A 25,729-nucleotide genomic window follows, 5' to 3' on the forward strand; every position below is an offset into this window, starting at 1 on the left:
AATAAAAAAAATACAAAAGTGGGTAGGAACGATCGACACAGAATATTAAATCTAAGACAAGTGAACGCTGCGCGCGCTTCCAGCAAAAGTGATCCGAGGTGGCGTGATGTCCCCGCTGGTCGGTCGGTTGCCCCTCCAGATGACGTCACGAGTCCACGTGAGTGCTCGTCGTCAATGGCTCCGCCCATCGACTTTGACTTAAGAGGGAGTCGCCTCTAATAATATATTATTTCTCATCGCGCGCAAGAACCACATGACATCCCGAGAATAAATCAAACTAAAGAAGGCACAGCACTATAGTATAATAACAATGTAATGATCCAAATGACAGGTGTAACGGCCGATGCTGTCCCGTCCAACTAGGGCTGTCAGCTGCCACTTGTCGACGAATCAATAATGAAAAGGTGCCATAAATCTTGTTTTAAAGGTGGATGCTGTTCACAATTTTTTGTTTTTAACCAAAATGAATCCCATAATAGTTTTTTAAGATAACTTTTTTTTTCCTACCTAAGCTGATAGCCTTGAGGGGCTATTTCAGCGTAACCTTAACTTGTGAGCTCACGGGGATCAAACCGGAGTGATGCTAACAGTGACCCTAGCAAGAACAATGCTTCGCAGAATATACCACCGGATCGGAAACGCGACTCACTGAGAAGATCCGGCGAGAAACTCAGTGGGCTGTATCTATAGGTTAATTCGCTCGTCGAGCCCTTCGTCGCAAGCGACGGGTTCGACGAGGACGGTGACCGGTGCTTGTGGTACCTAAAAGCACCGTTAATGGATCGGGAGGATCCATAATGACGTGTTTTGGGCAACGTCGACTGTTTACTATTCGGTCTACAGGATCGGGTATGGAAAGATAACGTTTTTACAGTGCGCAATAGTTTTTTGAAAGACACAAAGATTTATTGTATGATAGATATCCAGTCGATATTAGTAAATGTCTCTGGGTAGGCCTGAGTTATTTTACTATAATGCACCAAAGAGACGGCCTCAAGTTAAGATATTCTCGCGATTCCGATCCGGTGATAGATTCAACGAAGCATTGCTCTTGTTAGCAAATTCGCTCAGGTTGAGTTCTTGAGCTCACCTTCAAAGCGTAACTGGAATAGCGTCTTAAGCTACCAGTGAATAGATACGAAAAAAAGAAAAGAAATTCAACGAAAGTTGTCAATTAGAGTCAAGGTATTGAAACATCATCGAGGGTGCCGACCCTAATCATAAGACTATTCTAATGTTTAGTAGTAGCTGTCATCTCGTCATTACGGCGTGATCTAGTCTTGTACCAGACGCTGTAATCTGTTCATGGCGGTGTCTCCACGCGACGTTGCCTTTCCGAAGGGCTCTTACAAGTTTATTTAACTTAGTGTTTAGATAGTGATGGAATGGTACAGCGACTTGTAGTTACAGACGGTATTGTGACGGCAATGTGATAGTTTTCAAGACGCAGCCAATTTATTTATTAATCATTGTTCATACCACATTTTAACAGAGGTCAAAGCTCTTCCTATCGTTAATGTATGTTTTATACTTTCTTGTTGCGATACCAATGTGTACTATATTTACTGTATTTTAGGGGTAGGCGAGCTCTTAATCCACTTTAATCTACAATTACTGGTGGAAGGACGTCTTGTGGGTCCGCACGGGTAGGTACCACAACCCTGCCTATTTCTGCCGTGAAGCAGTAATGCGTCTCGGTTTGAAGGGTAGGGCAGCCGTTGTACCTATACTTGAGACCTTAGAACTTATATCTCAAGGTGGGTTGAACGTGGACGCTTATGAAAGATCAGTAAGTACATATAACATCGTTACATTCAAGAACTCTGTTAAAAATAGTAGACATTGCAGTACTGTTTCTCTCTTTACACTGCATAAAGATGTCGGCACTTGTAAACTAGTTAGGGAGTCGAGAAGCTAAGCGCCGCCGACTGGATTGTCCGTTTAGTCTATTTTAAAGTTAGTTACGTGTCCGCTATTTAATTGTTAAGACGTTGACGAAAACTTTAGTAAGGTTTCAGTTGGGAAAGTATTTTTAATTCAATTAGGGACGCGATGAGGTACGCATTTAAGCCCGTTTAAAAAATGATTATTTCGTCTACCTTGTAAGCCATATTTATTTAATGCGCTTTTATTAGATTGATCCTTAAGTAAAGGATTTTTTTAACGTACTTTACATCAACTTCAGAAAATTAGATTAATGTTTAAATTTTCACAAGTGTCCGATCGATATCGATTTTTGGTTTTGCGTTTCATAAGCTGTTTAGATTTAAAGACTTGCAGTTGTCAAATGGAAACAACTTGTGAGCGCCCTATGTACCAGAGAGGTACCCTTAGACTACAACCACATCCAGTGTCGATGATTACCTACGATGAAATTTTACTACTTTGGCAGCAAAAAGGGTTATTCAATTAATTAATCGACTTTGTTCTGTGTAGAAATTTCTGGAACACACGAGGTGAGAGCAAGTACACGAATATACCGTATCCGTCTGGGTATCCAACCAGTTCCCATTAGTCTCTTGACGAGGTAATCAATCAATTACGACGCAGCACCATATTTTCCTGGTTGTAGCTCTGCCATGCGCTCACACGGGTACTATTTATTGGTCTTTGATAGCATTAGTATCTATTTGTATATTCCGTCTCCCTAGCAACTATATTCTGCTACTGCACACGCATCTTTGATGCTTAATTGAGTATGATTTTCGTCAGTTTTCAATAAAATGAATTTCCGGGTGCAACAGACTTGTCTAATTCAATAGCGTCATCATTAAAGACTTGTGGTCTAGATATTAAATAGTAATCAACTTACCTATGTGATGAATTGTCTAATCCAGTGATTCTCAACCACTGTTCCGCGGCACTTTTGTGTGCCGCCAAATTTCAAAAGTGTGCCGCCAAATTTTGCAAATATATAATAATGTTAATATTATTAAATTAGATAATTTTAAAAGAAAAATATTTTAAACATGAATATATAAGATTAATTAAATCCACAAAAAAAAATTATAGTAAGTATATTTTAGTTTATTTCGTATATTAAAATTTTTTGATAAACTATTTATGCAGTGTGTTGTAGTAAGTAAATATTTTTTTTCTTTTTTTTTGTGTGCCGCCAAATTTTGAAATCGTTATATATGTGCCGCAACAAAAAAAAGGTTGAGAATCACTGGTCTAATCACTTCACCGGTTTTAATTAAACTTTCCTATATTTACACGATATTTTAGCAAATCTGCTAGTAACAGATAAGGTATGCGGAACAAGGCCCAGAGGCACAAGTCCAATGCGCTGGTCGGATCTGATATGCTCTACTCTCAACACTTCAGTCCGCGAATTATTTAGTCCAGAGCATTACCACCGCAAAGAGATATTTACCCGAACAAAACTTGGCAATTTATTTATTTAGGAAACAAAGAGTAGAATACAAACATATAATATTTGAAAAAAAATTACTAAAATGGGCTCGTCCACCCCTGTAAGCTATAAAAAAAAAATACAATAACCAAATATGTTTCCAGAATCAAAATCACATATAAGTAAAAAGTGAACAGAGAAGAGAAATTTAGAAATTTAAGTTACAAAAAAAACAAAAGCAATAATTACGCACATATTATTATGTAATTTGATTGTTAACATTTAGCGTACCGTTAATATTTTTGTTCTCTAGGGGCTGATTTTTCGATCATAAGTTAAAGCTAAACTACTAAATTATAACCAGACTGAAATTGTATTGTTAATTGGAATGTATAAACCGTACCTGATGGATAACTTTTTAGTTACAATTAAAGATCAGTTTCAACGCGACCTATTTACACCAAGTTGTATGTACTTTGCATTGTATGTAATCGCAGCTTATACGACTGTACCGCTGCATGTGTTATCACAACAGCCATTCAATCAACATGACCTTAGATGTCAGTAAGCCGAGTTACAGATGTCGGAATAAGTCGGAAATCCAAATAGGTTTTGTTTATTGCAATGGTTGGAATACCGGCTCACGGCCCTCTTGTAGTTAGTGGTTACCAGGGCTCCTAAATACAGCAAGATAAATAGCGTTACTCTTCTTGAGACATGAGGTCGGAGTCTCAATAGTTTAATGATTGTCTGAATAGGGAGTCATGACTCCTTCGCGGCAATATAGGAAGATTGTGGTACATCAGCGAAACCACGATTTGTCCCGTCACCAGAGTAAAGGTTAGTCGATGAAAGTGATGTGTTGAGTATTCTTAGGTTTCGCGTTGCTGTCTTTGAGCACTATTGAGCATTTTTCACGTATACATTCAGAAAATTTGAATCATAAAGTTTTGTTTTGCATTACATAAAATGTCATTTTGATTCTTGTTGACTGTATAATACTGTCTACATCACATAAATAAATATCTATACTCTTCGAGAACATTGCATCCATCACACTCACAATAGCGATAAAGTGCATTTTCGCTTATCAGATAAAATGTTCTGCTATTGATTCGCAAATTTTTATCTTGACAGCGGTGCGCCGAAAATTGACATTGTGGAAAATTTGTTATCTTTTTTCATTTAAGTGATGTATTCGTGTCATGTTTCAAGCGCGTGATCTCAATATTTCTGTTATCGTGTACCACTCTTTCCCAAAGTGGGCGATAACGCCACCTTGTGGGCCCTGTAGGTCTAAAGGGGTATCTTACCGCCCGTGAGAGACCCAGAAAAAATTTGGATAGGTATTTTAGGCGCGAAGCAGATACGTTTTTCAATTTACTGTTTTTATTTTATTTTATTGCTAGATAGGTGGACGAGCTCACAGCCCACCTGGTGTTAAGAGGTTACTGGAGCCCATAGACATCTACGACATAAATGCGCCACCCACCTTGAGATATAAGTTCTAAGGTCTCAATTATAGTTACAACGGCTGCCCCACCCTTCAAACCGAAACGCATTACTGCTTCACGGCAGAAATAGGCAGGGCGGTGGTACCTACCCGTGCGGACTCACAAGAGGTCCTACCACAAGTAAAAATTGATCAAGCTAGACCTAGTATACCGCCCTACTCTGGCCGGGTTCTGACCCCGGACGGAGATCGGACGTTGGGTGTAAGAGTGCAGGGGAGTCGTTTAGTGCGTTAGGGCCCTAAAACTCCTTGGGCCCACTTTCTGCTCCCAACATCTGCAGATCATCAAGTCCCACATACCCCGCGCGTCCCCTAGGCGCGGGGACCTCGTGGGAGGTTCGGCCTCCGGTTCGGAAAAAAGCCAAGGCCTCGTTCTCGTGTCTCAACATCGACAATCTCTGATGACTACTAAACAAAATATGGGCCGTGAACTCATTGCAAATCCCCATATCATCTCAAAGACAATCTGAATGTGAATTTTGATTTCGAAACTCTAAAAAAACCATTCGCAAGTCGAGTCGGGTCGTAGTCGAAATTCGTGACCGATTATAAGTTACAACCACATTACAATCGATCCTAAAAGCTCGTAAGTTTCAAAGCTCACATTAAAAGTTACTTTAAAAGTTCAGTTAGAAGTGACAAGCAGGTGAAACGCTTAACAATGAGTGATTAAGATTGTAGAGCGAAATAAAATTGAACGTGAACTTCATAATGTTATTGTTTGAGTTAACTAAAACCTTCCGATCGACACCTGTCGACGAGTCAACAGCACTATTAATACGTATTGCGCTAGTGATGTGAAGTGTTGGAATGAATTTGTCGATTGATTATTACATTATTATTATTATATTGTAATTTGATTTTATCGGTCATTGTCCGAAAACAAACCAAAAAAAATTAGTTATAATTTATTATTATTTGGGTTTCCTTGATTAAGGTATAATAAGGCCAAAGTGATAAAATTATTATGCTTTCATCAGTCCTTTTTACGTGTCGAAATTTGTCGGGAAATTAATTTTTTTTTAAATTCCGTTACTTAGATAATTATGATTATTACAGAGAGAATTACGGAGAACAGCTGTCGAGGCTTATAATAAAACAAAGATTCCATATAACCAAGACTGTTCTGCCAAGAGTAATTGGCTATGATGAGAACATAAATAATTATAGCTTAATATATAAAAATGAATTGCTGTTCGTTAGTCTCGCTAAAACTCGAGAACGGCTGGACCGATTTGGCTAATTTTGATCTTGAATTATTCGTGGAAGTCCAGGGAAGGTTTAAAACGTGAAAAAATATAAAAAAGCTCGGAATTATATAAAAACAACAATTTAGTTTTTCCTTTGATGTGTCCCCCCCCTTGATGTGTCTTTTATTTATCGATTGAGGCACTACGAAGTCTGCCGAGTCAGCTAGTAGCTTAATAAAAATTGTGTTACAAAATGTACTTTTTTATACACTAACCATCGCTGGTAGTCTAAAGAGCTATTCCAGGTATAAGCTGGCTGGTAGATGAACTCACGCGTTTAAAATGATAAAGACTAGATCTACCAAAAATATGAATTAGTTATTAACCGCTTAGTATCAAGGGAGATATGAGCCCGTAAATGTACGCTATCCTTTGTTATCGACAAAAATAAATAAATTTCAAGTTTACCCTCAACACTCGAAAAAAAAAAATCGTTATCATTTTAAGTTTCCGTGCGCATTCAAACCCACCTCATACGAACTAATGTAAACTTTATTTTTGGATCTTTAAGTCCATTTTACTTTATCGATGGACGATCTTAATACACGATACTTTTATTTTAAGAACAGGTTTTTGTAAAACGATATATCTTTTGCTAATTTCTTTGTTTTTTCCTTGTAATTCTTTGAATTTATAGCGTGTCTTTATAGTGTCGTTATATAGCAAATGATGATTCGTGGGTTTGTATGTTTGTGTTCGATGCGTGTATTTTGTCTGATAGAATTGAAGATGGGTTGAAATTCTTTACAAGCTCGTGTTTGAGGGAAAGAACTATCTGAAGAAGTACTTTAAGTAGAAGCCAATCGAATTGAAAGGAAGATGAGATGTACTGATATAATATGAAAGCATTAAGTTAAGTGATTATTGGAGCCCATACACACACATTTACTGGTGGTAGGACCTCTTGTGAGTCCGCACGGGTAGGTACCACCACCCTGCCTATTTCTGCCGTGAAACAATAATGCGTTTCGGTTTGAAGTTCCGTTTTTACAGTTGCCCCACAACTGTAAAAACGGAGACCTTAGAACTCACATCACAAGTTAAGTGGCGTCATTTACGTTGTAGATGTCTATGGGTTCCGGTAACCACTTAACATCAGGTGGGCGATTAGCTCGTCCATCCTCCTACGCCTGTCCCATCTTCATATCTGAACCTAAGACTGCTATGCGGCACAAATAGGCAGGATGGTGGAAATGATGACAGTTTTCTTTCTTTATATTTTTTATTCACTTTCTGAATAGTTTGAACCCACGCACATCTGATATAAAGACATGAACATATCACTTAAATGTAATGTCGGTGACTCAATACTAATTCAAGAATCGATCAGCTGAGAAATGTCAAGCGCTCTATTAGCATCGGTCGAACATTTCAAAGAAATAAAAACTTTACCGTTTTCACAATACGGTTTGGATTTAAATAACCATAGTCATCCGGATATTAGAACTAGATCTTAGAGTTGTACAATGAGAACATTGAAGTGCGGTCGGTGCACTGAGCCTGTCTCTTTCCGACTAATACATAAATGCGCCTATCTCTCTCCAGTTTCAGGTTACACGATGCGTGTGGGAAAGTTTGAAGGAGTCGGTCATGTATGAGATTGACTGACGCCTGTTTAAGCGTTATTTTTTTTTAATTTGCTACATAACATTGGAATTATAATTTAGTCATGTTTACCCAAAGATCGAATTTCGACTCCAATCATTGGACACTTTAAGATACCGATTCTATTTACGTATTCGATTTTCTTGTCAATGTGCTTAGTGCGAGTTATTTAACGTTTTCGATAGTGTAAAAGTTAAATTTTGTATGGAGTTGTGTGAACGTTTGCCGCTAGGGGCGCTGTTTAAACTTCATACAAATTTGATTTAACTCTTACGCTGTCGAGAACGTTAAAAAACTCGCACTAAGCACCCTGTCTTCGCACTGACAATTAAAAAGAAATTATTTTGTCTTTTTTAAAGAAGAAAAAATATAACTATTTAATTCTCTAACTCTTCGTTTTTTTTTTTGCTTAGATGGGTAGACGAGCTCACAGCCCACCCGATGTTAAGGGGTTACTGGAGCCCACAGACATCTACAATGTAAATGCGCCACCCACCTTGAGATATAAGTTCTAGGGTCTCTCATATAGTTACAACGGCTGCCCCACCCTTCAGATGAATAATAGGGCGGTGGTACCTATCCGTGGGGACTCACAAGACAGTTATGATGATAAAACCGCCAGATCAAACCGAAAAATAGTTTCGATGACGCATATAACTGTCATCGCCTATTTCTGAACAAAAACCACTACGCAAATAAATACTTCTAACAAAGATGCATTTTATAGGTTTTAGTGATGTTTTTCTCTTTCTCTGGAGACGAGGTTTTCGGTAAAATATATTAAGATCGAGTCGACAAATCGTCCAAACGATCGACTAGGTGGTAAAAACATGGTAGTGTGTGCATGGTTCTTTTTTTATTGATTTCATGTATTTTTAATGCATTTTTTATAAAAAATATTAGCATTCTGAATTCCTTCTCTATAAGTGTGGGAAATTTCATACTCCTCCGTCCGTGCAATTTTCGTAAGTTTTTGCTTCAGGTATTAATATATAGATTAGGAACAATTACAGGTTGTAAAAGCTAAAAACATGGATATGCCTTATGCTTCTATTAAGTTGAGAAGTATCTCAGGAGTGCAGACATAGTACGCGACAACGATAATATGTATAAATAAGCATGCACCTTTATGCTGTGAATTCTTGAAAGCTGATGTCAGATTAGTTTCTCGGTAGCTCGCATAGATTAGAACAGCGAATCACAGATGCGACTTTACAATAATTACATTCAAGTTTTGCGTTTAGAATACTAATTATTGGCATGTCAATTGAATTTTTTTTTATTAGCTGTGAGCATTCTTATGAACGTGCGAGAGATTTGATTTCAAGTCGTTTTTATTAGCTTGATATAAATGGAAAGGAATCAATGAAAGTCATTTTCACAAACTTTGTCGTATTAACTTGGAAATTTATTTGTACAGGAAATGTTTCTTTATTTTTTTATTGCTTAAATGGGTGGACGAGCTCACAGTCCACCTGGTGTTAAATGGTTACTGGAGCCCATAGACATCTACAACGTAAATGCGCCACCCAACTTGAGATATAAGTTCTAAGGTCTCAGTATAGTTACAACGGCTGCCCCTCCGTTCAAACCGAAACGCATTACTGCTTCACGGCAGAAATAGGTCGGGTTGTGGTACCTACCACCCGGCCTCACAAGAGGTCCTACCACCAGTAATGAAAGTACAAGCGATAGATACTACTACTATATTGAGGCTCAGAATAGTTGGTCTCTGAATGTCTCAAGGTGGGTGGGAAGATTCATGTTGTGATGTCTATGTATTTATTAATAGACGCGTTAAAGATCTCGATTCATCTGTTCTTACCTATTCACCAGCAACCATTGCTTTCACAATGTATGTGCCTTGCGAGCTGAGATCTATATATTTGTGGTATGATACCAAACCCTTTATATGTGAAGGCATGATAGCTTCACAGCGGAACCCGCCACTGAATTTTAGTATCTCCGAAAGTTATAGTAATATGAACGACGACAGTTTTCCTTTTCTACCAATGCTGGTAACTTTTTATTTTTTATTGCATAGACGAGTGGACGAGCTCACTGCGCACCTGTGACACCAATTACGCAAATTATAATTTTGCGGGTTTGTTTTTTATTACACGATGTTATTCCTTCACAGTGGAAGTCAATCGGGAGCATTTGTTGAGTACGTATTTCATTACAAAAATTGGTACCCGCCTGGGATTCGAACACCGGCGCATCGCTCAACACGAATGCACAGGACGTCTTATCCTTTAGGCCACGACGACATCTTTGACCTGACCTGTTTAACCGGGCGAATAGGTGAGGCTCTAACCAGAGAACTAGTTGCCAACACTAGCCCTAGCAAGAGCTTCGCAAAATCTACCACCGGATCGAAAACGCGACCCACTGAGAAGATCAACAAAACGAAAAAAATACTTGAAGTGCGTTCTCTATGTAATTGTAATCTATGTCCAAGATTGTCGTGTCAAGAGCGATTGCTATTTCAAGCGGCACTCGTTGCGACACTAACGGTATTGTGTTTATTTTGTTTATTAGAGATAATTCGCTATGTTGAAAGCGAAACTGCCCGCGGTAAAACTGTTTCGATCGTGTTCTTTGGTTTTATAATGACGTATTTCGTTTCGGTTTAAAAGATGGGACAGCCATTGGTACCGTACAATTAAGATTAAGACCTCACCTCTCAGGACAAGGTAATTCACTCTTATGATGTCTAACGGCTCTAGTAACCATTTAATACTAGATAATCCCCGAGTCATATATCCATCTAGTGAAATAAAAGACATATTTTAGGTTAGGCGCGAAATTCTGGAATTGTAATATAAGATTTTATTGCAATTATATTTGTTCATATATTGGATTAAGACAACTAATGCTGTTTATCACGGTAAATTACATGACCGGGGCAACGCCGGGTATATCCGCTTTAATAAATACGACAATGTGTTCGCTTGTTCGTCGTTGTTACTGGTAGTAGGACGTATTGTGACTCCGCACGGTTAGGTACCACCGCCCTGCCTATTTCTGCCGTGAAGCAGTAATGCGTCTCGGTTTGAAAGGTGGGGCGACCGTTGTAACTATACTGAGAGCTTAGAACTTATATCTCAAGGTGGGTGGAGACATTTACACCAGGTGGGCTGTGAGCTCGTCTACGTACCTAAGTAATAAAAAAAAGAGTAGGTAGGTTTAAAAAATAAAGCCGCAAAAACAGGCAGGTACGTTGCCCATGATCCCTACCTACCAGTTACTTTATCAAACAAGCCCGCTTACAGTGACGTCGTTTAATAAAATGTTTAATAACAAAATACAACGGAACTCTGCCAGATTGCATTTTTACAACTCCATCAAATTACCTCGCGCAGAGTGGCGAGAGCCCGAACGGTCATAAAGAAACGGACGAGATATAAAGCTTAGCTTATTTAGAGAACGTTTTTACTGACTAGCTAAGCCCAAGTCTGGTCCTGCCGCGGTACAAGTTTATATTTGCTCTGACCATCATACGTCCGACTTTATGCAGGGTCATCTCGGCGATTTTTGCGTTTACTTTAAGTTTTCTAATTTTATTCGGCCCACTTTTTTTTCCTTCCTATTCTAGTAATCTCGAGGGGTTATTCTAGATTCACCGTGAGCTCACAGGGCTCAGTCCGGGAGTGTTGCTAACACTAGTCCTAGCAAGAGCAGTTCTTCGCAGAATCTACCACCGAATCGGAAACGCGACCCACTGAGAAGATCCGGCAAGAAACTCAGTGGGTTGTGTCTATGGGTTAATTTAAACGGCGAGCCCTTTGTCGCAAGCGACGGGTTCGGCGAGGACGGTGACCGGTGCTTGAGGTTCAGCCCACAGACGTCCAGTGCCGGACATATGCCTCCCCCAAGCCTCACCACAAAGATCGATCCTGTGCTGCTTGCAACCAGCGGAGCCCTCCGCGAACCTCAATAGATCGTCGGTTCATCTTGTGGGAGGCCTACTCACGCTACGTCTTTCAGTACGTGGTCGCCACTCAAGAACCTTTCTTCCCAACAGCCATCCGTTTATATATGCCTTGCCCACTGCCTTATTATCTAAGTTTTAACAAAAATTCGCAGCCATTTTGAAAAGTGTCACGTTTTATTTCGATATCCCGATATTACGGATTTACATTATAAATATAATTGTGTGTCTGTTGAATGCGCAATTTAGACATCCGAAATACATGTAATTTATGTTTATGTATGAATGTATTATTTAAATAATAGGTTTTGATGTAACGTGTAACTTTAAATATAAAGCCGAACAATAGCAGTAATATGTGTTTTGCTTACTACATTATTATAATATGAACAGCTTGGGGATTTGTCACTTATCGTTGAAACAATTCATAATGACGTAAAGCATGATCTTAAATTAACTCTCCTAGCAAATACTAAGCCAGGCAAGTGAGATATGCTAGAAAATGGATAAATACCCGCATTTTGTGAACATAAAAGGCTTATTGTACAAGATCTAAATCACGTAATATACTTAATTACTTTACGTGATTGTTTAATTTTTATTTGTATTTATTATTTTCATATCGTTAATTTTACGTTTTATCACGTCATTAAAGTTAACAGTAAAACTTTGCAGTGAACGAACTGGACGACCGCTCACCTTCATCGCCTTACCTTTTCTCGGAACTTTGACTCCGAGTGATGTCACGACACGCCAACAGGATTAGATATTCCATACAAGCATTGTAACTTGTAGGTACGTCGAATAATGGTTATATGATTTATGTGGATGTTTTTCATCGAATAAAACAAGACGATTTTGATTTTTTTTTAAATATTCATTAAGATAGACGGCAGTGTGAAGTAGTAATGCGTTTCGGTTTGAAGGGTGGGGCGGGCATTGTAACTATACTGTGACCTTAGAACTTATATCTCAAAGGGGGTGGCGCATTTACGTTGTAGATGTCTATGAGCTCAGTAACCACTCAACACCAGGTGGGCTGTGAGCTCGTTCACCCATTTAAGCAATAAAAAAATAGCTCATTTAAAACAAAATTAAATGATTAATCATACCTGCTACGGGAGACAGCTTCCGCATGACACACCATCGCGATTTCCACTGGAAGCAAAGATTGAAGTTTAGTATTTCCTTTATTCACTAACGTTACAAAGGGTAAGATTGCGTTATTATCGGAAGAGATCGTCAATACCAGAACCCACCTTGAGACATGAGGTCAGAGAGAATGATATTGTATTGTAAAATAGTTGTCTCGTCTTTCAAACCGAAACACAGCACTACTTAGATTATGATACTATTATCTCAAGGTAGGTGGCATTTGCGTTATAGATGTCTATGGGCTCCGGTAACCACTTCACATCAGGTGTTTTACGTTTTAAATATTAATAAATAATAGTTTAAAAAATCTTACAAAATACGCTTTTATAGAAAATCCAACTAAAAAATAGAAAATAAATTTTAATAAATTTGAATTAAAAATAGTGTAAGAAAAAAATTTTTATTGTAAAAAAGCGTGGGGTGCTTTTCAGGATATTATCAAAATAACCCTTCTACTCATATATATTCATAAAATATTACACTATCACTCTTACACAATTTTTTATTCAAATTTATTTTCTATTTTTTAGTTGGATTTTCTATAAAAAGCATATTTTGTTAGTTTTTTTAAACTATTATTTATTTTTCATTTTTTAGTTGAATTACAATTTTTTCCAAATTTTTTTTAGATATTGAGTTGTCATCGGTCCTTAATAAGTATACCAAATTTCTAGTTAATCCGACGTTTTGAAGGGGATCAAAATCATGTTCAAAGATTCCGTTACATACACGTCTGAAGCTGATAAAAGCGTATTAAAAATCATGTAGTGTAACTAAATAGACTTAATTCTTTATAACCAGTTAGCTATTTCAAATCGTATGTACCTACTGTATTACGTAAAAATACGATAAATGCATGTATTATTTCAATGTCATTTGCGACGCTTCAAACGTTGCCAACTCGCCGGCGATAAAACACGGCAAGCGAGAGGTCGACATGTTGCGCCACTGTTGCCGTCCCGTTTCGTCGCCGCAGCCGTGTAGGTTGACCGTGAATTTTATTGTGTGTATCTATACAAAACTAGCTCGGGTGTTTAACAAAAATTTCAACGATATTTAATTTTGACGTTGTTTTATTTTTTTAAATAAAAGAACACTTATCAGCTATAATAGTTAGACATAATATGTTGTCGTAACACTTTTTGTAAATAATAATGTGTTCTACAAAGTCGTAGTACATTATTTTATTCTATCATCAATAGTTTTCGCAGGGCACGCGATGTAAAGAATATTTTAGGTAATTTTTTTACACCTTGGGTTACATTATTGGAGTTTCAGTAAGGATCCCTAATTTTTTTCAAAAAAGATTATAGCCTATGTCACTCGGGAATAGTGTAGCTTCCAAACAGTGAAATAATATTTCTAATCGGTTCAGTAGCTATGGAGCCTATTCAATAAAAACAAACAAACAAATCTTTCCTCTTTATAACATTAGTATAGAAGTATAGATAATATTAGTATAGACGAAACATAACGCACAATAATAATATTAATATTGAATCAATTATCTTATATTCTAAATAAGATACTGAGTTAAATAATAAAAAAGTTGATGAATAAAATATAGTTTTCGTGAGAACAGTAACCGTTAAATATTCCCTTAAGACTCATCAAAATCCGAGTGATGAGTTTGGGAGCCCTTTTATCAGATAATCGTAACCTAGATCGACCGATCGACACAATAAATGCTTGAACATCTATAAATTATCTATAACATTTTTCAGAGCGATCAATTTTTAAATTAAAACAAGGATATGTAATTAGATTGAAAAGCTATTGCTGGTTTTTTAATTATTTAATATTTGAAACCAAAACAGCGATAATTACATTGAAAAGCTATTGCTAGTTTTTTTTTAAATTTAATATAATAAACCAAAACAACGATAATTACATTGAAAAGCTATTGCTGGATTTTTTTTTTCAATTTAATACCCGACAATATTTTGGTCACCCCATTCGAACCACAAAAACGGTCGCGTCTACAACGAATTGCGCCATACTCGCGCGACGGCAGACTCCGCCATCTTTAGTCGGCCGACACGCGCTACATACAACGCACGTACAATAACCGACTTTTGTCGTCGAAAATCATGAGAATAACAGATGTAAAATCGGAAAAACTCATAGAAGCCGTTAAGAAGAGACCGGCGTTGTATAACAAAAGTGACACTATGTATTACTGTCAGAAAAAGAACAAAATCAAATTGTGGATCGAAGTCTGCCAAGAAGTGTTCAGTAATTGGGAGCAAATGTCGGCACACGAAAAAGTCGAACTGCGTATGTGATTTTGATCGTGAAATCATTTAGTAATTACTAGTTTAAGCCCGACGGCATGATACTAAACTAATTAATGATGGGTAGTACAATAAATGTAAATCTACCTCTAGTGTTTACTTCGTTGAAATCAGAGGTTGCAAGCAACTCCTTCAAGATTTGGATGGAATATGGCAATGTTTTTAGTTGTTGAGCTATGCAACCAAAATTATGTGTTCAGTATTTCGGTTATGCAACCGGTCTATCCAACCAATATCTTTGTCAAAGTTAGGTTGGTTCATGACCAATAATGTTATTATGAACGCAGACTGGGAGCGACATTGTCTCTGTTGCATAAAAGTTGATGAAGAGGAAAACTGAAAAATATGAAACTTTTGTGTATATTTCACTTATTGATGACAAAGAATTTGTGTATTGAATCTTGTTAGTTAGATTTTGGATCAAATATAAATAATGAAAATAATAATAATAAATAAAATATAATTCCAGTAATATTTCACGTATAATTAGATATTAATGTGGTAAAAAAAGGATTAAAATCTAATCTGAATGTTTCTTAGTTAAGCTAAGATTCTTTCTAAATCGCTTTGAATAAAAATATATATTAATACAAGTGTATCTTTCGGTGTAACATTAGATTTTATAAACTACATTAACAATTTTATAGCAAATATCCTTGTACTGAAGTCATACGAATCGACCATAAACATAATCGATTCAATAAGTTACGCAACATCAAATAAAATTTAATACTACACCAACAATAATCTATAATTCTTTGTTGCACAGGCCACGAAATACTAAAACGCTGGAAGAGCCTCCGAACGTGCTTCTCAAGGGAACTGTCGTTACAGAAGAAAGAGAAACGAAGCCTCGAAATCGATCATGAACCGATTAAAAGACGTAAAAAGTACGAATACTTTGGTTTGATGTCCTTTTTACTTCACCCGGACGCAATAGGTGAATTCGAAATAACGAAAGAGACAGACGAAGAGTCCTCTGATCCTTTGGATTGTATGAAAACTGAGATTTACGATGAGGGACAAACATCTAAAGTAGAAATAGTTAATGAAAGCGTCAACAATCAGTTTCAACCGTTCTACGAGCGAAATGAAAACGTTGACGAGAAGATTCTGGAAATATTAAAAGAAATGAAGAAAGATGAATGCGACGAGGACAGACAGTTTATGTTGTCATTAGTTCCAAGCTTTCGGAAATTAAATGATAAGCAGAAGTTTGAAGCTAGAATAGGAATGTTAAAGGTCCTACAAGAGATAACATTTCAGGAGAAAGAGGCTCTATGATAGTTATGTGAAAATGACAAAGGCATAACTTCATGAGGGGCTAAAAGGAAGATACGTTTAAAAGTAAGATTTAAACGAAGTTATAGTTTCCGGGTTATCATCGTGTCAAGTATGCTGTAATAGCGCGGCCTCATTAGCCCACTGAGTTTCTCGCCGGATCTTCTCAGTGGTTCGCGTTTCCGATCTGGTGATAGATTCTGGGAAGTACGGCTCTTGCTAGAGCTCGTGTTAGCAACAACGTCAGGTTTGAGCCCCGTAAGCTCACCTACTAGCCCGGTGACGCTGTCATGATCTCTCTAGACCATCAGCTTAGGTAGGAAAAAAAAGCCATCGGCAGCGTAAGCATATTAAGGACAATGTTTCGTACAAACTCCTGTTGTGAAACATCAAGATACTCGTAGCTACAAGTATGTCCACTAGTCTATATATATCTAGAATTATTTTAGATTTGTTATTAAAAACAGTTGAAGGAAACATAAAAGCTTTGGAAATATGTCGATGATCTTTACTTGACATTATGTTTGGCTGTTATTGGCAGAGAGAAAGTTTAATACACATTGGACGGTATGATAGATTGCAGGTCAAATTGTAATTTCATCCAAACAAATTGGCAATGTTGAGTTGCCGTTGTCATCAGAAAAGGAATACAAAGACATAATAAATGTAATTAAAATAAATGTTTGTTTCATTACTTTGGGGTTTTCTGTTGCCACATTTTACGTGCGTTATATTAGGTACAAATGCTAAATCGATTTTTAACCACAGAGAATGATTTGCGAAATTTACGAACGTGTGATGAAACGGCAATAGTGAGTTGTTACGAGAAAAGAAAAAAAAAGCCAAATGCCAACGTCCTCCCACATGATCATAACGATGCTAATCAACACTTAAATATGAGCATCCGTGATCATGACTTGTTATAAACGACTCTCTGAATTTAAATTAAGTAATAAGAATTCGCAAATGTCTACAATCTTTGAAAAATATATGATACCGATAAATTTCTAAAGAACTTAATAAATTAACCAAAAATAGAACAACATGGACCATTAGTGAAATTTATTAATGTTTCCGATTATACGAAATGAAATGTGCGAACGAAAAACAATACCACACTTTTTTTTTATTAAATGTCCCGCCGCGGTAAATTACTGGGAATGTTCAAATATTTTATTGACAAAACCATTGGATTGGATTGTGGAAGGGTTTTATAAATTGTGTTTATTTTTATTTCATTTGATGGTCGGACCGGCTCCCACTTCATCTGATGTTTAGCGTTTGTCGGATGTCATAGATAACGTGATTATGTGTCTATATAATTACAGAATATGTGTCTATATAAAAACAGAAACAGGATGGTGGTACCTCTTGTTGACCCACATCACAATACTATCAGTGTTCCAGCTCAAGTTTTTAGTTGCATTTTTTACCACACATATACTATGTATAGTATACTATGCAGTATACTACAAGTAATAGTATACCTGTATAATATACCTATAATTAATACATTGAAAATTTAATTAGGTATATTGGGGTAAGGACGAATGTTGAAAGGCGATGCTTGATTACTATGCGAGATAAATATGAATAAAAGTGGCCTGCCTATATTTAATTATCTTTTGAGAAAAAAAAACATTATTATAAATAAATTTAAATTTCCTATTCCAATGTTGGTCAAAGATAGCCACAAATTAGCAATTCTTAATTTGAAGTTTAATTGAAAAATCCCACCGGAATAACAATTTTCAAACACTTCTCAAAAGATCGAAGTTCTATTAAAATTTCATCTGCACCTACTTCGATTAATTCGTTAGGGATCAATAACTTTGGGAGTGAAACGATAAATTTTAATTACTTTATTGAGTTATCAATCAAACTTTTACGTAAGTTGCAAACGAAATATATAAGTAACTAATGAATATGTTTTCATCTTTTTTTTATTGCTTAGATGGGTGGACGAGCTCACAGCCCACCTGGTGTTAAGTGGTTACTGGAGACCATAGACATCTATAACGTAAATGCGCCACCCACCCTGAGATTCTAAGATCTCAGTATAGTTACAACAGCTGCCCCACTCTTCAAACCGAAACGCATTACTGTTTCACGGCAAAAATAGGCAGGGCGTTGGTTGGTACCTAGCCGCGCGGACTCACAAGAGGTCCTACCACCAGTAAAAAGTATCTTAACTGGATTTTTTTTATGCGCGTTCCCCTGACGAGTCATTGTCAGGGACATATTTTGGCTTATTTGCTTTTTTGCCAATTTTATTTTTCACTATTTGTAATGTTAGGTTCGTATTTCGTTCTTTTATAATTTTCGTTTCTCTGCTTTTTATTTTACATTTTATTTCTTTGCCTGCATTTACTTTCTTCCGATACATTTTCAATTTTAACTTCTCATTCTCATTACGTTGTCTAAATCTGTTACATTTCTCATTGTACATTTAACATAATTATTTTTACATTTTGTTTTTCTTTTTATTATTTAATTACTACATTACCATTTTAAAAATTACCTACATTATTATAATCTTAACTTGATTCTATGATGTCTTGTGTTGTACCCGTCGGGCTGGCACCACCTATCTTTCTATTCCTGTCAATCAATCGTAGCAGTTCGAAGGGAAATACAGTTGTTATGAAATTTTTGACCTCATGTTGTAACGTGTGCCCTAAACTTTTCCAACCAGTTGCAACAAAAACAATACGTATTATGTGAATTTAGAGAAATAACATGTGACTAATTTGGTCTTAACACGTTGAACGCCACAATCCACCAAAAAATCGAGTATCTCCATTAAGACCACGGTGCCCACCGGTGAGCCTTACTGAACTGTTCGGATCACGTTCAAAGAATTTAAATTGAGAGTCGTGAACGCTGCCTCTAGAAAGGCTCATATTTTGAATAAAAAACTTAGGCTAGACATTATCTAGACTAGACATCCTAGGCTAGACATCCTTAAATTATCTATTTCTTTTGTAGTCCTATTGTTTAGTTTTGTCATTGATACGCTTTTATTGGTTTACATCTAAATACGTATCTTTCGTCAATTTGCAATGTAATTTTCACGAACTTCAAGACGACCTATTAACATAAAAATTTTCATCAAGAACCTATTAAGAAGAAATTATTAAGGCATGTTTCTGATTTTTTTTTTAAACTTAATACTTATTTTGCCTAAATAACTTGATTGCCGTACGCTACAAATAATTTGATTATCTGCGATTATCTATATATTATGTATAATACGGATCCGGAATGTGGAATACCAAAATCAGTTAGCGTTACCGGAAATCCTGGCATTGTGAGTCATTCGCTATTTAAGCAATTACAGTATTGTCGCATGACTATTCACTATCACGATAAGAACAGTAGGCACTCAAGATTTGGGAGTATGCATTGTTTTAAACTGTTGCCGTTATTTTCAATACCAATATTACTATTGAACGGTTTCTAGGAATGTTTTTTTTCAATTATAGTGAGTTCTCATGGTCATGAGTTCGAAGGAGATTTTACAAACGTGACATGTTCGTGTATGGCTCCCACGAAACGACTGAGTCGAGGTTAGGCACGTGTCATTGTGGTTTCTGTTATTTTATGCCTTGCACGTTACCAGAGATACTTTTTTTCCGACCTAAACGTCGGTAGCCTATGGAGTTATCCTAACTATGTACGGATTGGTAGGATAGTTCACGGTCCTCAATCTCCGCCGAAGTGCCGCCACTACTGTGGCTGCGACGAGGACACGGCGGAGTGTAGCGCCGCGTCCTCGTCGCGAAGATTGTATCGACCGTCGTGGCTACGATGCTAAGCAGCGACGACTCCTAGCAGGCGATGCTCCACTTCTGCGAGCCCACTTCCCTCTCTTCTTCCCTTTTAGCGCCGTACCTCCGCTGCCAAACTAGAAGTCGGAAGAGGGTGTTCGTCCAGCTCTGACCTCTGCGAGGAGGCAGTCTGCTCGCGTAGATTGGACGCTTGGGCAAGAATGTACGGAAATCGATTAGTCCCTTGGGCCCACGTTCCCATCATAACATCTGCAGACCGCCCAGTCCCAAATACCACGCGCGCCCGTTAGACGCTGGGACTTCGTAGACTTGCTAACACCAGCCATAGTAAGAACAGTGTTTTACTAATCGGAATCGCGTGCCTAGATCAGGCGAGAGCATCAGTGGATTTTTCATCCCATATAGGTCAAGCATTCTTTGACTCCACTAGACAATCTACCTTCAATTTTAATAAAATTTCAATGATAAGCCAATTTAGATTCAAACCTGAACCTTTTATCAATGACATATATAAATGTATATATTAAATCGATTAGATATCGAGGTATCTGTGTTCTCGACAAACAGCCCGTCCACTTTATATCGATTATTTAGAACTGATAACGTCGATAGAAGTTTTATACTTCAATGTATCTATTAGATTCCCCTAGGGGAGTAATGAAATTTGATTTTTTTAAATTTTTTATTGCTTAATTAGGTGGACGAGCTTAAAGCCCGCCTGATGTTAAGTGGTTACTGGAGCACATAGACATCTACAACGTAAATGCGCCACCCACCTTGAGTCATAAGTTCTAGTCTCAGTATAGTTACAACGGCTGCCCCACCCTTCGAACCGAAACGCATTTCTGCTTCACGACAGAAATAAGCAGGGCGGTGCTACCTACCCGTGCTGACTCACAACACGTCCTACCACCAAAAATGTTTACTAATGTGTACCTAAATGTTGTATGTAGGATTAAGACAGAGATTCTGTAAGTTATGGTTCATGTACTTTAATTAATCTGATAACTTCACGTCTGCGAGCCTCCAATACACCGAGAAAAAGTGTTGTAATTAAAAAAAGGGTGCGTGTACTTATGTACGAGCGTAAGAAGTTATACTTTATTTTTATTAAATTTATTTCTTTTTTTTTATTTAAATTTTAATCAATTTGAAAACATAATCAATTAAACAATATCCTCAAATACGCATATTGGACATCCCTTTTCTTGACATCGTATAAATTCGGTAATTCTCGGTACGGTTCGGAAAGTTCACCTGCCACTATATTCAGACTCGCCAAGCTACGTCGGTCGTATTGTAATGAGCGATTTAGTGGGCAACTTCATTCTGTTAATTATTTATCACGGTGCGCGCGCATCGTAAAATTTCACTCTCATCAATTTTTCATAACGCGCCTAAAGAAGTATAACTTCAAAAATTCACTACATAAAAATACTACGACAATATAATAGCAAATCATTAGCAGTCTACTTTTTACAAATTCACATGTAGGTTACAATTTTATGTCTTTCATTTCTAATTCTGCTAGTGTCTGTAGCTCTGCGTTCCATGATGGCTATTTATTCAATTTATGTTGATGATTTGCGATAATTGGTTACAATAAAACCGAGAGCTCTTTTGAATTTATGTTATAAGTATGTTAAAGAATACCTTTTTTCCATCGCGAAATTTCACGGTGCCCTCTATGATAGAAGTGGCGGGACTGGTCTCCGCCATCTTTGGATCCGAATGTCACGTGATGCGACCGCAGCGCCACCGTGGCAACATTATGAACTAGTACATCATCTTATCACAACACACACTTTTGCTTCCACTGAACGTTTTTCACTTTATCTGAAACAAGAGAAATATTATTTTAGTATTATAACATTCTAATTACGAATTATTTTAATCTTAATAAATTTTAGTTAAAATAAAGTATTAAAAATTGTTATAAAGTTTTTGTTTGGCTAAAAGGGCAGAGTTCAGCTATTTGGGTCCACAACGTGGATGATGCCACTGAACAAGGGAGTCTTACAGCTATTAATCTGTTAAACCCGAAATTAGTGATAGTTTCATGGCAGAAGAGCGCGATAACCTGACCCGTGCGGGCTTAGAACAGGCTTTAAGACCCCAAAAAGCAGATTTGGAAAACATTTGGAATTGCAATCTGACTGGTTCTGTCCGCACAATTTAAATATTTAAATCGCCATCATTTAATCCAATTATTCTTCGTTTAACACGTTTATTCAATCGAATAGCGATTATCACGTAAAAGCGGTTGACCTTCGCTATCCACGTAGATCGGTCACGGATTCTTTGGCATCTTACCAAATTTTTTTGTCACAAAAACTGGCATTATTCGTTTAACGCGGAAATTTTTGCTGCTTTGTTTTTGTGTTGTGATTTATGTCTCTATTATTCGTGAATTGCGTGCTAGCCGCGAGCTCTTACTTCCTCGTCAAGCCTCTGTGATCGAAGTGGGAGATAGAGAAACGATGCGTAACTTTTAGACAAGTGTATTTTATTTTTGTTGGCACATTAAACTTTATCTAGAGACACTGACTACTTGGCCAGAAGGTTGAATAGGTTAGAGACACGGTGGACTAAGCACACATAGTGAAGAATGGAAGTATGAACTTTATTGTTCAATAAGGGCCTTTAATTTGAGCTCCAAAAAGTTCTCGGAACAAACATCATTATTAAAATCGAAACAACGAAATCTTGTTTGTATTGGAACAAACAAATTGAACTTGGGATAAGTTTAAAATGAAAAAAGTTTAAGGTTATCGATATAAAGCTCAAGAAGATAACAAGCGGTGAACTTTTGAAATCTAATATTTGAAGCTTTTTTTGTAATACCCGGAATCCGAACAGAATACGGAGGATAAAAGCGGTTTCGGAAAACGATATTAAATCGCGATCAATATCAATAATGTGTCAAGTAGTCTTAAGGTCAAATATTCTTATAGATAAATTATTTTATGCAGGTATGCAGTTCCTATTAAAATAGTTTGGAGTTATGACTTGTAGTTTATAATTTTTATCAGTCACTGAAGAAAATAAACCCTGATATAAATTGATATCTTCATATTGTTTTCCTTTATGCGATATTTTTTTATTTGTTTTTTTATTACCTTTGTAGGCAGACGAGCGTACGGCTCACCTGATGGTAAGTGGTTACCGTCGCCCATAGACTTCAGCAACGCCAGGAGCAGAGCCAAGCCGCTGCCTACTGCTTAATACTCTCCACAAGCCTCGTTTGAAGCAGGACATGTCATAGCGCTCGGGAAACACCGTGGAGGTATTGCGAAAGGGTTATTTATGTAGAGTATTGATAATATCTGATAAACCTATATCAGATTTTTCTAAGCTAGATAATAATATGTTTACAGAAAATAAGAATTGATTAAATTTTCAAATAAAAAATTCAATTTTTTTAATTAAAGAAAAATTCAATTTCCGTAGTCCCCGGGGACAAGTCATGTTGTGGCGTTGTCATCATTTAAACGATTGTAACTTTGACGTCTCAAGATGTAACAACATCATCATAGTCATTTATTTTTGGCAAAACAGTCGTGGTCATGTGGAATTCTTGTTTATTGACAGATTGACAGATGTTTTCCATAGTTTGCGAACTGAGGCTTGGCGCACGCACTCGTCAAGTGGGGTTTTGGTAAGGTCTTTCACCTTATCAGTCCAGCGCATGGGGCTTCGTCCACGGGAAGATGTAACAAAGTATGGTACGAAACCTCCTCTGATATGACGCACTGAATGTGATTGTTCTTCCCCAGTTTAATCAAACGATCGGACCATTTTAATTCGTAATCCTCTCAGAGCTCGCAATATGCATTGCGGATTTAGTGCCGTAATCCATGACCATATGCGAAAGATTATTTGGGGTACGAATCGGGCTTTTGTCAATACTACAATAGTGTGACGTCGGCTCTAGGACTATGCCTAAACTAAGCATGATGATCATGACTTCAAAAGTCTAATTCAATGATTCGTACATTTAACGTTAAAACTATTTTGACTGTTAATCTAGTTTCTACTGTATGCTTTTCATAATTCCCAATGTATTGAATGCTTTACAGCTTCCGTTTTTGAGGTCACGGACGACTAATGATTCTTAGATATCAATGATTAACATCAATTTCATTCATTAATAATAAAATCTTTTGTTTGTTTTAGCTGGTGTAATTTCTTTTCATAATTTCTACGGTGCTTTTCGACAAAATAAGCAGGATAGGCATGAATAATTGCGTAGTGTTTTTTTAAAATCTTCATAATTTTATTGCTCCCTCGAAAAAGCTGTTCGTAAGTACACGTGAAGACGATTGATGGATTGACGTTATTTGTGACTTTTGACGCTTACATGGTAAATCTGATGATTGTTTGTTTACTTGTCACTGCTTTCTCGTTAGAATTTTAGGTCTCAGTGTCAATAAAAGTTTGTCAAATTAGGACCCAATAATAGGTTAAAACATGACGTGAAGTAAGCTGAAAATAAAATCTTAGAAGCCTAGTTTCGAACTTGTATCTCCATCGGTCAAGGCCTTGGTCTGTCTATCAAGAAAAATAATAGACTTAATTTAAACTACTTTTATGGGTTCACATTGTGTTGATTATTGTTGTACTATTATCTCCCACATTTCGAATATTTAACAATTTTATTGGTCACGGACTACTGAGGATTTATTTGCCGACATTTTAATATTCTGCTAACTACTTTCTAATCTATACTAATATATAAATCTACAGTGGTTTTTACGGATGTTCCGTTATAACTACTGAACCATGCATCCGATTGACTTGAAACTTGGTATCCATGTAGAAAATAGATGTAAGTATTTAATGGATAGGCTAATATTTATATGAGTGTGTTGGACTCCCTAATAATAATGGGGCGAGTACGGCTAGTATTGTATAAAAATAATATCTTTTTACAACTACTAAAGAGGACAAAAGTGTTAAAAAAATACTTTTTATAATATGAGGAGTGAAATGGAAAGGCTATTTGGTTTAAGTAACATTTTTGCAATTTTACATGAGAGCAACTGAAAGTTTACAATTTGGAAAAAAATGCATAACATCAAAACTACTTCAGCTATTCAAATGGAGTAAACTCAATTGGAGTTCAATTAAAAACATGGATCTTTTGATGCTAATCTTTATATATATATTTATTTCTTCTGTGTGTGTGTTTGTCACTGAACTCCTCCTAAACGGCTGGACCGATTTGAATGTCTTTTTTTGTGTGCATTTGGGTGGCACCCTGTATGGTTTAGATTCACAAATCATCCCGGCAGATGGCGCTACAGTCGGTATCTAGGTTATTTATTTATACTACAACTAAACGGCTGGATCGACTTGAATCAATTTTTGCAGGACAACGTCTGTCGGGTCCGTAAGTACAAAATAAAATGCACTTTCAATTGCCAAGATATTAAGGGAAATGTCGCTTAAACGAAATAGACTTTCAATCGTCGAATAGATTTACTAAACGGGAAACCGAAGAAAATACTAAAAATTATGAGTCATCCATAATAATGTTTAAGTAACACGG

General features: G+C 36.8%; 2 protein-coding genes across 3 annotated transcripts in view; one reads left to right on the forward strand and one right to left on the reverse strand.

The window, feature by feature from the left end:
- LOC114242390 (uncharacterized) overlaps positions 1-25,729 on the reverse strand; it is a 177,985-nt gene that overhangs the window by 105,341 nt on the left and 46,915 nt on the right. Inside the window, exons 2-3 of one of the 2 annotated variants that reach the window (XM_028173528.2) lie at positions 21,832-22,014; positions 12,770-12,815 (exon numbers count right to left, since the gene is read on the reverse strand). In XM_028173528.2, the coding sequence (XP_028029329.2) occupies positions 12,770-12,815; positions 21,832-21,897 (112 nt within the window). In that variant the 5' untranslated portion in view covers positions 21,898-22,014. Of the gene's footprint in view, positions 1-12,769; positions 12,818-21,831; positions 22,015-25,729 lie in introns of those variants that run through there. The other variant, XM_089738260.1, reaches the window with a different exon arrangement.
- Positions 14,759-17,067, forward strand: LOC114242391 (uncharacterized). The gene is made up of 2 exons (XM_028173530.2): positions 14,759-15,089; positions 15,876-17,067. The coding sequence occupies exons 1-2, from the start codon at positions 14,903-14,905 to the stop codon at positions 16,388-16,390; spliced, it is 702 nt and encodes a 233-aa protein (XP_028029331.2). The 5' UTR covers positions 14,759-14,902; the 3' UTR covers positions 16,391-17,067.

Source organism: Bombyx mandarina, chromosome 03, assembly GCF_030267445.1.
Source record: "Bombyx mandarina strain Sakado chromosome 03, ASM3026744v2".
NCBI classification, from domain to species: Eukaryota; Metazoa; Arthropoda; class Insecta; order Lepidoptera; family Bombycidae; genus Bombyx; species Bombyx mandarina.